Genomic DNA, 14,951 nt, shown 5'->3' on the forward strand with positions numbered 1-14,951 from the left:
TTGAATTCCGCACCCACCAATGGCACAAACCGCTTCTGGGAGCCCTGATGCTCCCCAGCACTTTCAATGTTTCCTGTCCTCTGAGGAAACATAATGAGCCAAACCTCTTACCTCACTGCCTGGCCTCTGGGTGATAGCTCTGCATGGACACCTTGGTGAGGACATAATCAGCACCCAGGATTAACTTTGTGCTTTTTTTTGTAAAGCTACCTCTCTCAATCTTTCCTGGTTTGGTGTCTAGTTCTCTCCCACGCATCCTCCTTTTTCCAGCTCCCTTACATTAGCACTGATGTTCACAAATCACCATTATCCAAGACCGGTACTCCCTACCCACAAGGCAGTTTTATTTTCCAAGTTATATTGTTTTATCTGGCTTTGTACTTTTTTTGTTTTATTACAGTATGCTCATTATATTTTTGTCATTCTCTCCCACTTTCTCTCCCAGTGTCATTTTCCAGTGCAGCCACAGTCTCTGAAGAATGCCCATTCCCTCCAGGCAAAAACAACAACAACAAAAACAAAAAGGAAATTGCTTTAGATCCTGAAAAACCCACAAAATCAAGGTTTTTTGTCTGTTTGCTTGCTTGTTGCCTTTTTGCACTGTAAGTGCACTGATACGTGGACATTCGCATTGCCAAAGCAACAAAAATTAGTAGACAAGAATAGACTTTTGCCCCTTTTGTCCTTTGTCTACCTGCATATCCACCTATTATTACTTTCTGAACTCTCTCTTTTTCCTTGTGAAATACATTTCACTGGGACTTATTAATTTTGACTATTCAAAAATGTATTTCCCATTATTTTAACAAATTTGTTAACCTATCCAGAGAACTACTTATTATTACTATTTTTATTTTAGTCTTGCCCATTTTACACCCCCCAACCCCACCCTGTTCCCCAATTACCCATCTCTCTCTACTTTTCTCCATTTTACTACCATATCTTTTCTACTATTGAACCACTAGTACATCATAATCATTCATTACCCAGTAGTTCACACACAACTAGTAGTTGTACCATGATAAGGAGGAAGCAGCAATCAACCATGTAAAACAAGAAAAACAAACACAAACAACCAAAAATTATTGAAACCAAGTGGAGTGCTCTGAAGAAGATGGCACAAAGCTACCAGATACAGAATTCAAAAGAATGATGTTCAGGTTATTTCATGAAATGTGGGGAGCACTCATGAGAATAAAGGATGAAATTGGAAAACTAGTGTCCTTAATCCAAAAAAGAATCTCAGAAGACAAACAATAAGATAACAGAATTAGGCATATAGGAAAGACCTGAAGAATAGATTTGAAGAAGAGGAAAATGGAAACTAAACAAAAATGTTCTCTAGTCCCGCTCTTTTTCAGCATTGTTCTGGACGTCATAGCCCAATTAGAAAACAAGGGAATACAATTGGAAAAAGAAGAAATAAATTCTTGACTCTTTGTAGATAATATGATTTTATATCTAGAAAAACCCAAAGATTCCACAAAAGACTCTTGGAAATTTTTGAGGGATTTGAGAAAATGACTAGATAGAAGGTGAACAAGCAAAAATCAACTGGATTACTACATACCACCAAAGAGAGCTCTGAAAAAGACATCAAGGAAACAACACTATTTACAATAGCCACACACAAGTTCAAATACCTGGGAATAAATCTTACCAAAAAACAAAAGACCCATACCCCCCAAAAAAAAACCCTACAGAATATTATTACAAAATAAAAAAGAGATCTGCACGAATGAAAGAATACCCCACAATGGGGATTATTGTGAAAACTATTACTACTTCTTAAAGAAATCTATTAATACAACACAATTTGAATCCAAAGCCCAATGTCATTCTTAAAAGAAATGGAAAAACTAATTACCGTCTTCATATGGGGAGTGAAAAGGCCTCAGATAAGCAAAGACCTTCTCAAAAAGAAGATGAAAGTAGGATGTCTTGCATTAGCTGACTTCATTAGACAGCCATAGTATTCAGAACAACGTGGCACTGGTATAATTGCCAAGTGATATAATACAGAGTCTGCCTAGCATCCATGCACATGACAGCCCCCTCTATATGGACAACTTAACAACCACTTTGACAGAGCAGACCTCACCTCAACTGGGCTAAGATTTCAAGATGGGGAAAGAGGTCGATGAGCATTCAGTTGCTGCCATACAAAATTCTGCGAAGGCCACCCTAAATCAACAGACACTTCTAACCATAGTGATAAGCAAACGTGACTAGAAATTCTCACCACTTGCCTGTCAGCTTATCTTACTGTGGTGCCTTGTGTGTTGCTGTGTTGCTGGAAGCTATGTCACTGGTATTTCAAATGCCAGCAGGGTCACCCAAAGTGAAGTTTTCAGCAGAGCTTCTAGACTAAGAACAGACAACCAAAAATAAATCAGCTCCACATTTCAGAGGAAGTAGCCACTGAACAACTTATGCAGAGCTTCAAAACACTGTCAGATACTGAATGCCTAATGAACGGAAGCACGGCATTAGAAGAGATAACGCCAGAGAACTGGACCTTTGGATCCGAGGGTACTCAAAATGTGAGCTGCCAAGCGCCAGAGCCTTGGAGTTGTAGTTGCCAGCAGGGGCGGCCTCCACTGCCATCTTGGCCTCAGAGAAAGTAGAAGACTTCTCTGAGAAATTGGTACCAAGGCGAAGCGTCAGAAGCGCTCTCGGGGGGGGGGGGGGTTTGTCACAATCCCACACCCAGGGCAGCCAGGTGGAGCCACAACCTCTGCCCCATCTCAAAGATGCCACTTCAAATGAATGGCAAGAGTTCTTCTGTGAGAAGTTACAGTACTGTTGCATGCAGTTTGATTTCATAAACTTTTTCAGACTTAAAGAACAAAGAAATTAAAAGAACAACACTGGTTGAGTATGTTTCAACTAATTGTGATGTAATTTTTGCATCAGCATATATAGTAAAACTGATTCATGCTAATATCTTCCAGACTCTTCCTCCACGTGAAAATCCAGATTTTGATCCAAAAGTAGATGAGCCCACACTTGAGGCCTCTTGGCCTCACATACAATTGGTGCATGAATTCTTCTTGAGATTAGTGGAGAACTTCCAGCCGAATATTGCAAAGGAATACATTCATCAGAAATGTGTACAACGGTTCCTGGGGTGTTTTGATAGTGAAGATCCCAGAGAGCGGGACTTCCTGAAGACTGGTCTGCATTGGATTTACGGGAAATTTCCAGGACTTAAAGAGCGTTCATGTGAAAGCAGGTTAACAATATTTTTCTCAGGTGTATATGTGGGACAGAGCATTTCAATGGTGCTACTGAACTCCTCGAAATATTAGCAAGTATTCCCAATGGCTTTGTATTGCTACTGGAAGCAAAGCATAAACGGTTTCTGATGAAGGTTCTTATTCCTATGCATACTGCAAAAGGGTGAGCTCTGTTTCATGCTCACCTGGTCTCTTGTGTTGTACAGTTCCTGAAAACAGACGCTATGCTAACAGAACAACGATCAGATGATTGTGAAAAATTTGGCCTAAAACATACAGTCAGATAAAGGTGATGTTTTTAGGAGAAATTGAAGAAATCTTAGATGTCATTGAATCTACACAGTTCAAAAAACATTGAAGAGCCTCATTTTAAGGAGATTTCCAAGTATGTATCCAGTTCTCATTTTCAGATTGCAGAAAGGGCATTGTACTTCTGGAATTATGAAAATATTCTAAGTTTAATTGAGGAAAACATTGACAACATTATTCCAATTATGTTTGACAGTTTGTACAAACTATACAAAAAGTACTGGAATGAGACCATTGCAGCACCAGTATACAGTGTACAGAAAATGCCTGTGGAAATGAATGGCAAGGTTTTTGATTACCTTACTAATTTCGTAAAAAGTTCTGAGGGGCATACAGTGTTTGTGGGGGCCAGATAAAAGAGAGCTGGTGTCAAGGAGTTCAGGAATTTAAAGAATGTTTTGAAAGTAATTAAGGTAGAAATTGTACAACACTTCTTGATGTGATTGAATGAATGATATGGTATCTGTATTAACTCCCAATTAAGTTATTTTGATAAAAAAGCTATAAAACAAAAAGGATAAAAAAAGGGTCTTGGAAAATGAAGGATTTCCTAAAATAAAACTAAGGTATACTACTTACTCCTTCCTCCCTTGTCTCTCCCAGAAATATGACAGAGAACTATGGGATTTGAGGAGAAAAATCCCAGGATTTTAAACATATATATATTATATCTGTAACTGTATGTATGTCTGCATATATACAGACATACATACATATGTATATATAGTTCCTCATGAGTATCTTGACTCCAAAGAGTGATGAATGCAGATGAGTAGAGGCAGCAAGGCGAAACAGACTGGCTTTTCCATTCATTTCTCCTCTTTCTCTGCCAGAGCTGAAAGCAGGCCATTTCTAGTCCTTGCAGCCTGCCCTCCCCCAGTCCCACCTGACTCAGGGATGGAGGTTTTGAGCCCCATGGCATGACAAGACAAAGCACTAGCTGTCACTACCTGGCTTACTTACAGAAACTGCAGTAAGCATCCTCCAATGTTCTGACGTAGTGCGTATACAAGTTTTATATGTATTAACTTGGTCAAGTAATTCTCACATATTTGTTATAATATACTCTTCCAATCTCTTAATTTGTGGTTGTGTGGGAAACTGCTTTGTACTGAGATATCTTCACTGGGGGATTGACCAACATTTAATAGTAGGCACATGTGCTTGTACTTTGCCTTATAAAATGAAAAATATCATTGACATCACACGTAAGTAACATGTTGCTGAAGATCATCCAATAGCAGTTGCAGGAGTACATTGACAGGGAGCTGCCAGAGGGTCGTGGCTGATTCAGAAGAGGTCATGGAACAGGGATATCATTGCTGATGTCAGCTGAATCTTGGCTGAAAGCATAGAATACCAGAAAGATGCTTATTTGCATGTTATTTACTCTGCCAAGGTATTAGATTATGTGAATCATAACAAACTATGTATAACTTTGAGAAGAGTGGGAATTCCAGAACACTTCATTGTGCTCATACAGAATTTGTACATGGATCAAAATGCAGTTTTGAGAACAGAACACAGAAATACTGCATCATTTCAAATGAAGAAAAGTATGTATCACCATACTGTATCAGAGAAGCTGTGTCCTCTCACCATACTGATTCAGAGAAGCTATATTATATGAAGAAGAATGTGGCATCAGGTCAGAAATAAGGCTTATAAAAAAACCTCCAGTAAGCAGGTGACACACCTTTCTTGTTGAAAGTAAGGAGGAATTGAAGCTCTTGCTGATGAAAATGAAGGTTTACAGCCTTCAGTATAGATTAAACTCAATGTAAAGAAGAGCAAAATTTCGGACCACAACTGGACCAATATTTCACATCACGATAAATGGAGAAAATGTTGAAGTTATCAAGGATTTTGTTTTGCTTCACTTGATAATCAATGCTCAAGGAATAATCAAGCAGTCAAGGGATCCATAGGTTTGTGGCATTGGGTAAATCTACTGCACAAGACCTCTGTAAAGTGTTCAAAAGTGTGGATGTTACTTCCCATTCTTGTGAAATTGTGCATGGCCCAAGCCGTGGTATTTTCAATTGCCACAGATGCATGTGAATGTTGCACATTGAATAAGGAAGACTGAAGAAGAAGTGATGCTTTGAATTGCAGTGGCGGAGAAGACTATGGGAAGTACTGTAGACGGCGAAAAGGACAGACCAATCTGTCTTTGAAGAAGTAATGCCAGAGGATTCTTTAGAAGCAAGGATTGTGAGACTGAGATGCAAAGATGGCATACACTTTGGACATGTTCTCAAGAGAGACCAGTCCTTGGAGAAGTATATCATGCATGATAAAGTAGAAAAACAGCAACAAAAACAAACACAAAAAATCAAACTCACTGCCATCCAGTTAATGCGGTGATTTTCGGAGACAGTAACTGTTTACAGGAGTAGAAAATTCAGTTTTTCTCTCATGGAACTGCTGTTGGTTTTGAACTCCCAACCATGTGGATCGCAGCCACTACACCAAGTACAGAGGAAACCAAAAAGAGGAAAGCCCTCAAGGACATAGAATGACACTGTGGCTACAACCATGGCCTCAAGCATAGGCACAATTGTGAGTATGGCAGGGGACTGGGCAATGTTTTCTTCTGCTGTGCATAGCTTCTATGAATAAGATCCAACTCGATGGCACCTAGCAACAACTGGAATTTCAAGTCAAGATGAGTAGAAGAGAGCATATATATCTTTGAGAAGGCCAGTTCATTATTTATTTTGATAGGAATCCAGGGAGAAGCCATCTCTTTAAGGGAAACAAAATGCTGAACAATAAGTACATAGAACCCACGAAGAGAAGATGCCTGGTACTAATGTTTACAAGTGGATACTTTTGACCTACTTTCTATCTAGACCTTAGTGGCACAGGCAGTGTGTTACAGACTATTGGGATTTAGGCTCTGTTCTTGTGAATGGTTCAACATCCTTTATAGGCCACACCAGAAAGGCGCAATGTGGATACTCAGCTAAGTGAACTGGGCTTCAATCCAACCTCACCTGTAGCCATTGAACTTAAGTTTGAAACTCCCTAATGTGAGAAGAAACAGATAACTGGTATTCCAGGGCTATATCATTATCAGTAATTGGACTTAGGTTCAGATTTCTCACCTTGAGGATGTCCAATGACTCGTGGGCTGGGACTAGCATATACTTACTATTTTAATGACTCCCTTGCTTGATTATGGCATGTATTAATCTGGTAGTCATGGTTTTGCCACTGTCAATGTACATTATCCCAAATTTTGCCCTATCAACATGTTTGTGTAAATCGTGTCCAGTAACTTAAGAGTTTAATCTGTTCAAGTTAACAATCCATGTATCATGATTTGTAACCAGCCTCTATTTTATGTCCTTCTCTCAGCGCTGTTTTACATTTTATACCATTGGTTAAATTAATGACACTATCAATGGAATTACATAATGCCGCATGGATATGGTTGTTAAGATTCTCTAGCATAAAATGACAATGATTTCTCATAGATGAACCAGAGACATATATAAACCATCTATAAATGAATGGATTTTGAGCTCACACCTAATTCTAGCCCCAATCTAAGAACAATTCATTCTTAGGACATGGTCCTGCTTGATGCTCACCCTCATGATCAGATTACTGATCGCTAGCCATAAGAGAAATGCAAATTAAACAACTATGAGTTGCCACCTAACACCCTCAAAGATAACCCAATTCAAGAAATCAGAAAGTAACAAGTGTTGGAGGGGATGCAGAGAAATAGGAACTCTTGTCCACACCGCTGGTGGACCTGTAGGTATGTACAGCCATTATGGAAATCGATTTATCGATATCTAAAACAATTGGAAATTGAGCTACCATATGATCCAGCAACCCCACTACTGGGCATATTCCCAGAAGAGACAAAAAACAAACCACAGCCAGACATCTGTGCCCTGATGTTCATCGCGGCACAGTTCACAATTGCAAGGAGTTGGAAACAACCCAAATTCCCATCAACAGACGAATGGATTAAAAACTGTGGTACATACATACAATGGAGTATTAGGCATCTCTAAAAAGCAGTGATGGACGCATGAAGTACATTGCCACATGGGAAGAACTGGAGGAAATTATGCTAAATGAAGTAAGCCAAGCACAAAAGAGCAAGTACTGCATGAGTCTGCTGAGGTAAGCTCAAAAAATTCAAATGGAACATAGGGAAGAAGCTACTGTATACTTATGTCCCTGGGGTGAGGTCCAGGTAATAAGGCAGGGGCCAGACCAAACTCGGGGATACATATGGTAGCCCACTAAAAAGGAAGGGAAGAAGACCTGGGTAGCTGGTAGAACAGGGCACTAACCCACACAGGGGGAGGGATGTTGATTGTGTTTCCACAGGGAAAGAGGAACCAGACTCCAACACGGTGCTCCAAGACAAGAACACCACACACTGACATGAAGCAGGGAATCGATAGAGAGGCCTGAGGGGCCGGCCCCATTACCAACTAAGTGGACAGCACCACCCTCCCTCCCTGAAGAATTCCCTTCAGAGGACAGCACTGACGCTACAGCTCAGGAAGAGGGACTTGTCTGATCAGAGCACACAGGAGTCAACGAGGTGGGAAGGGGTGGATAAAAGGAGTAAAGCACATCCTGGCCCACCAAGCCCTGAGTAGGATCTCAGAGTGACTCATAAAAGAGTTTCCCAATGCAGGGTCTTGTCGCTTAACTCTGAAGCTCCAAAGAGGACGGCCTGACCTCTGTTCAACCACTTCTACAGCCCACCACCCAGCTGACTTCAGAAATATATACCAGAACAGGACTTACAGCTTTCCAAAGTTGCAAATGGTTTTGACTCAGGGAAATTTTCACTGGAGGGTTCTCATCTAGAACAACCGCTTCCCATCTATTTTCTGTAGTTCACAAAGGATAGGCCACCAACTCCTCATGTGTTTATAGCTACTGGCCTCCACAAAGGGCTTTATCTTAGCCTCCTGAGTACTAACACAGTGCCTTTAAACTAATGTTTAGGGAATAAAAGAGCCAGGGGGCAAGTAATCTCACTTAAAAGATACCAGTCCTCCACATTCTAGAATAAGCTAAACACATTAAGGTATAAATCATATTTTTGTACTTTGACAAATTGGAAGATGTAATAAATCAGGGGGAGAGAGAGAAAGCAACAAATGCTGGCGAGGGCGCAGAGAGACTGGAACTCTTATATACCGCTGCTGGGATTGTAAAGATGTACAGCCATTGTTGAAAATGGTAGGGTGCCAATGAAAACAACTGGGAATAGACATACCACAGGATCTAGCACTACATTTGCTGACCATCTACTCCCAGGGAAATAAGAGACCGTATATAAATGGACGAATGCTTTCTCATGTTCATTAACTCACAGTTCAAAATAGCAAGAAGCTGGAAACAATACAAATGCTCGTCAGTAGAAAAGTAGATACAGAAAAGCTGGTAGATATACATACAGAGGAATACTATGCATCCTTAAAGAATGACAATAAACCAAAAAACACATACTGAAAGGGATAGATCTGGACACCATTATGCTAAGTGAAGTATATTCAGCGCCGTGGAGTCAATGCTCAATCATAGCGACTCCCTGGGAGTTTCCGAGACTATAATTGTTTTCAAAGCCTAGTGTTTCCCCAGAGGAGCTACTGTTGGTTTGGAACCACCAACCTTGCGGATGGCAGCCCAACTCACAACCACTACACCAAGTTAGTACATCATAAAAGGACAGATATTGTATAGTCCTACTACTACAAGGATATACACCAAGAAAGAGGCAGGCTGCTGTTCTCAGGTCATTTTCTCTTTTAACCTGGTTTGCCAATATCTATAATTATGATGCAGGGCCTGCTTAGTCCCATGAACCATATATCACTGCCTTTATCTGTAGATCTTAAAAACCACTTCGACAGGGGAGAGCCCATTTCAGCTGGATCAGTTTCTGAAGATACAGGGAGAGAAAGATAACCATTCAGTTGCTGCTAGACAACACTGTGCTTATAGTCACCCGGAGTAACAGAAATGTATCCAAGTCAAACTTATTGGAAATTTAAGCCAAGGTGGGGAGAGGGGGGCATGTATGTGTCATGGAATGCAATTACACTTATGTTGTTGGGTAAACTGGATGGAGCTACTTATTAAGAACAAACACTTAATACTTCCATGGAACCCAAGTACTAGGTTCCTGATTGAACACATTTTTTTTCTTATTGGGCACGTTTGACCTAGTTTCTATCCAGTCTTTGGAGATGTAAGGGATGTGCTACAGCCTACTGGGACTTTAGACTCTGCCGTTTTGAAGCACACAACATCTTTCATAAGCTGGAAAAGAAGGATTCCATGTGTAAACCTCACTAAATGAACTTGGTTTTACCTCAAACTCCTCTGTAGAAGATTTAAGTAACTGATATGTGATGGGGGGTACCCCCACAAAATGGGAAATATTCCACTGAATGGAGCTTTGTAGTACACATTTTTTCCTGCTAGGCAAGCATGGAGCACCTCTCTGAGTTAGTGCATCCCGTCCATAGCCTGGGAAGGTTCTCTCTAGTCACAGTGAATTTTTTAGAAAAAGCAGTTTTGCTTGAAACTCATTTTTTGTGATGGCCAATTTAAGAGAACACCATGCGGCTATGAAATGCTTCCTCCTCAGGGAAAAATGCTGCAGAAACTGTTGTGATGTTGAAGACAGCTTATAAAGACAATGCTATGGGGGAAAACTCAAGTGTATGAGTGATTTTCTCATTTCAAAAAAGTTGTAATGTGATCGGTGATGAGCGTCATTCTAAACTTTCATCAACTTCCCAAATGGGTGAAAATGTTGACTTGAAGTGTATTTGGAGTTTGTTCCACCAATTCAGACGGTGACGTAACCATTCTCCTTAGAGGTTCTGAAAAGATTACATAACAGTGTGAGACCAAAAAAAGCCTGATTTGTGCCAGACAGGGGCCTAATTTTGCCAGCACGTCACTGCACCTGCTCACACAGCCATCTCAGTGTGCTAGCTTTTGGCAAAAAACAGCATGCCTATCTTACCCCACACACCTGACTCACGTGAATTTGCTGGGTGGATTTTTTGTTGTTGTTTCTGAGACAAAGGATATGAAAGGACAGCATTTTGATGAAGCAGAAGAAGTAAAGAGGAAAAAAAGTGAGGTGCTGTCAGCCATCCAAACAGATGAATTTGTAAAATATTTCCAAGAATGGAATCGCAGATCTGACAAAGGTTTTAAGTGTAATGGAGAGCACTTTGAAGGTGATAGGGCTGTTTTGTAAAAAAAAAAAAATCAAATACAGAACTTTGGGGGAAAAATCTATCACAAAATTTTAATGCTGTCTCTACAGGGAACTTGAGTCATCTATAAACATAGATACATGAATGGATTTGGAGCTTAATTAGTCCTTATGATAGTTTCCCTCAACATTTGCCCCCATGAAGAGGTCATTGAAGATATGGGTGCTATAGCAAAGTGTAATAAATAAACCAGATGGTGTACCTTTGACTGAAATAGTAGTAGGGTCTGGGACTTTAAAAGGTTGTGTTAAAACAAGCAGCCATCTGTGTGAGGCATCAAGTAAGTCCTCAAGGAGGAAGCACACCATCCTGTGGGATAAAAGGGTCATAAATAATAAAGCCTAAATTTGAAGGAGGGACTGGCATCAGAGCACAAATTGTACATGCCTGGACTGCAGAAGAGCATGGATGACAGTGGAGGCCCCAAATCCATTTGCAGTGTACACACGTGGATTAAGCCTCCGGTGAACACCCTCTGTCATAGGTGAGGAATGTGAATAGCATTGTCATCCAGCAGAGAGCTGTGCCACATTGATTATGACAGATAGCTCACTACCATCTAGTCAATGCTGACTCACAGCGACCCTATAGGACAGGGTAGAACTTGCTCCTGAGAAGCAGCTAATGAGTTTGAAATGTTGGGTTAGCAGCCCAACAGGTAACCACTTAACCCCCAGAGCAGACGTAGTTAGGATAAAATGTTGTATCTTATCGTTTGATAACCCTTTCCATCCATTTTAAAGGTGTTTCAGTACAAAACAAACAAACAAGCGACAAGGGAAATACATGGGGATTAAGCCTCCTGTGCTCCTCTTTGACCCCAGACCAGGGATGGAATAACTTTGCTATCATGAGGAATGCATTGGACAGTAGATTATTGCAGATGCGTTTTGGTTAAGATGTAGCACCTCAGCATTTGATCTCCCTATTTTAAATCTGCTCTGACTTTTAATATTCCAGCTTTCTTTTCTATTGAAGTTTTCCTGTTTGACCTTGTTATTATTGTTAGCTTTTTATTTTAGTTTTAAAATGTTTTTCTGTACATGAAATATAGGATAAATTATTCTGTAGAGACAGTCACTGGATTAATGGTAACTTGGGGGCTCTGGCAGGGAATTTGGGGGGAGCTGGGGAGCTAATGATGAGGACAAGGAAGAAGAAGATGTTCTAAAACTGATTGTGCTGATAATTGTACAATTCTTTTAATATGATCCAATGAGTGTATGGTTTGGGAATTATAGGCCAAGAAAACTATTTAAAACATGTAAAATCCAGCCAAAAAATAAAAAGATACACAGATGAGAAGAAAATGATCTCAAAAAAGAGGACCTGATGCAGGGGGCTTAAGTGGAGAGCAAATGCTTTGAGAATGATTGGGGCAGGGAATGTATGGATGTGCTTTATACAATTGATGTATGTATATGTATGGATTGTGGTAAGAGTTGTATGAGTCCCTAATAAAATGTAAAAGAAGAAAAGAGAAAAAATGATTAGGGCAAAGACTGTACAGATGTGCTTTATACAATTGATGTATGTATATGCATGAACTGTGAAAAGAATTGTATGAGCCCCAATAAATTGTTAAAATTAAAAAAAAAACTAAAAAAAAAACCAGAATACCTTATCATTTTATCTCCTTCTTGACTCATTTGTCAACTGGTTTGTTTTCATATACTTCACATATGTAACTGAATCATTCAATCATATTAAGAAGATTGGTGCCATTAAAATCTCAATTTCAGAAGTTTTTCCTCTTATATTCATTGCTCTCCTCATCCCATTTTTGCCCCATCTGCCTCTACCACACATCTATTCAGTTACTGTTTCTATAGATCTATCTATTGTGTATTTGCTATACGAAAAAATCACACACAACAGAACACAATTATAAAAAAATCATACAAAGCAACATTATTTCCATTTTATTGATTTCTGCTTCCTTTTCTAGTGAGATTTTGTCCTGTTTTGTCTAGTCATTATTGTTGTTTTTAATAGTCTGTCTAGGTGTTACTGTTGGTTTTAATTGTCTGTTTGATTGCTTCCAGTGTGTGTTTTGTATGACTTCTAAATCTATAGAGATTAATAATTACCTCTTCCATGGCAGGGGAGGAAAAGGGGCAATGGAGTGCTAGAAACAAATAGTATGAAGGAAAAGTTTCTGAAATGGATTGTGGAGATGATTGCACACTCATCCTAAATGAACAATTACATTGTAAGTTATCTCAAGTCAATTTTGTAAAACCTACTTTTTAAAAATATAGTGTAGAAATCTAGAGAGAATTTATATAAACTTTCCCAAGTGTGCTTTGTGTCATTTGAATAACAATCAATGGTTCAGCCAGTAAAAAAAAGAAAGAAAACCAAAAAATTCAGACAAGAATTTATTATGCTTTATTTTCCACCCCTGCTCATTCATTATCCCAACAATCTAACATAAAGTTTCCTTGAGGTTTTCAAGATAATCTTGAAGTTCTGATCAGATGATCTAATCTGAGTAAAAGCAAACCTCAGATTTCACAGGCGGCAAGAATTTTTGCTACACCTGCACTTGGCAAACTCATTGGCCAGGCCAGTAGCACTAACCATGCCTATCAGGCTGTGTTGGACTGTGCCTTCCTTTCTCACATCCTGCTCATGGAGAGATGGGAGGGAACTGGGAACGACATCATTGGCCTTCACCATAAACTCAAGAATTTTAGTCTTGGAGGCTTCAGCATGGGCTCTGGGGCCCCACAGGAATTCATAGCACGGTGGATCACTGTTGGGCACCTGTTGGTACTCCAGGTACTTCAGCTTCACCAGGTCTTTGGTGATGAGCTTCTTGGGCTCTCCATAGATCAAGTGCTTCCTCCCAGGAAATATGCGCATAATATTCAGGAATTCCCACATCATCTTCTCAGTGACATGGTGGCCCTTCAATAAGATCATCCCCAGCAGAACCATCAGTAGCCCTGTTTTGGGCAAGCCCCTGCCGGGATGGACCCGTCCATTGTTGGGGAGGGCCAGTTTACTGACAAGAGTATAGGATTCAATGGAGCAGTCAACTTGCTTCACTTCAACCGCAAACGCCACCTCAAGGTTCCCAGCTGCCTTCTTGAGAATCTCAGAGAACCGGTCTTTGTGTTTTGGGCTGATAATCTTCAACATGTCGACCTTGGTAATGGGCTGCTTCATTTTAAACTTGTACATCATAAAGTGCTCCAACAAATGTGCCCTCGAGCCAATAGGGTCAAGGTACACGGTTTCATTGTTGGGGGAAGTTAAACTGTCCATATGTGGTCCTTGATCAGCTCTTCTGTCTATAGAAGCATTGATGCCAGAAGAGAGTCCCTGCAGTTCTTGGGGAGTAAGAGGGCCCTTAGCAGCATCATAACTCTGGGTGTTCCCTTCACAAAGAGGAGAGGAGGAGCAACTGGGGTCTTCTCGTACTGCTGCCTCAGCGTGAGCACCTCCCTGCTCATGGGCCTCCCCTTGAACCTGCTGGTGTTTCTCATCCTTCTGGGGTTTAATATTATGCTGTTGAGGCATGGTTCCTCTGGTCAAGGGCAACACTCAGCGTCCTAGGCAGTAGGGCAGGGAATGTGAGCTTGGGGACTGTGGGATGCTGAGAAGATGTGCACCCTTCAGCACCAAGATGCCTCCTTGGTTTTATTGAAGACACCTGCAATTTCCCGTAAGGACACTGTCCTAGGAACACAAGAAGCTTCCTTGCTCCTGGGAGCTTGCCTTTGAGAATTCTGTGGGGGGAGGTAGAGAATGCAATAGGTTACTTCCTGCCTGCTCTGCCTAAGGTATACTGGGGCTGACAGCAGGGTCTCACAGAGGGAAAGCCTCTATTTCTGAGTGAGAGTGTGTCTCAGTTCATGTTTAGGGTAGCATGTGAAGTGGGTTCACAACTCTTATACCCCTTTACTTCTGCTGCCCTGAAAATGACACCTCAAATTAAGGTAGGTACCCCCCTGAAGCTCCCAAAGGAGAACTTCAGCTTGCCATGGTGACTCAAACCACTCAGTACTGATGTCTCTCTGTCTGTGATTCACTCATAGACCCTTCAGCTGTTATTCATAATTTTTTTTTCTCTTCCATGGAGAAGCTCAGAGCCCGCCCCTTGGTTGCCTGA

The 14,951-nt window shown here is 40.6% G+C and overlaps 1 protein-coding gene and 1 pseudogene across 1 annotated transcript; one reads left to right on the forward strand and one right to left on the reverse strand.

Moving 5' to 3' along the window:
• The first annotated feature begins 2,464 nt into the window (after positions 1-2,464).
• On the forward strand, positions 2,465-5,915 carry LOC142433524 (serine/threonine-protein phosphatase 2A 56 kDa regulatory subunit alpha isoform-like; annotated as a pseudogene).
• Positions 5,916-13,345: 7,430 nt separating this feature from the next.
• LOC142433525 (melanoma-associated antigen B5-like) lies at positions 13,346-14,359 on the reverse strand. Its single transcript, XM_075538397.1, has one exon. The coding sequence runs from the start codon at positions 14,357-14,359 to the stop codon at positions 13,346-13,348; it is 1,014 nt and encodes a 337-aa protein (XP_075394512.1).
• Between the last annotated feature and the right edge of the window lie 592 nt (positions 14,360-14,951).

This window comes from Tenrec ecaudatus, chromosome X (genome assembly GCF_050624435.1).
Source record: "Tenrec ecaudatus isolate mTenEca1 chromosome X, mTenEca1.hap1, whole genome shotgun sequence".
NCBI lineage: Eukaryota > Metazoa > Chordata > Mammalia > Afrosoricida > Tenrecidae > Tenrec > Tenrec ecaudatus.

What these genes read in the sequence shown, in the direction of transcription:
- LOC142433525 (XM_075538397.1), bottom strand. Translation starts at nt 14,359, where the DNA reads ATGCCTCAACAGCATAATATTAAACCCCAGAAGGATGAGAAACACCAG.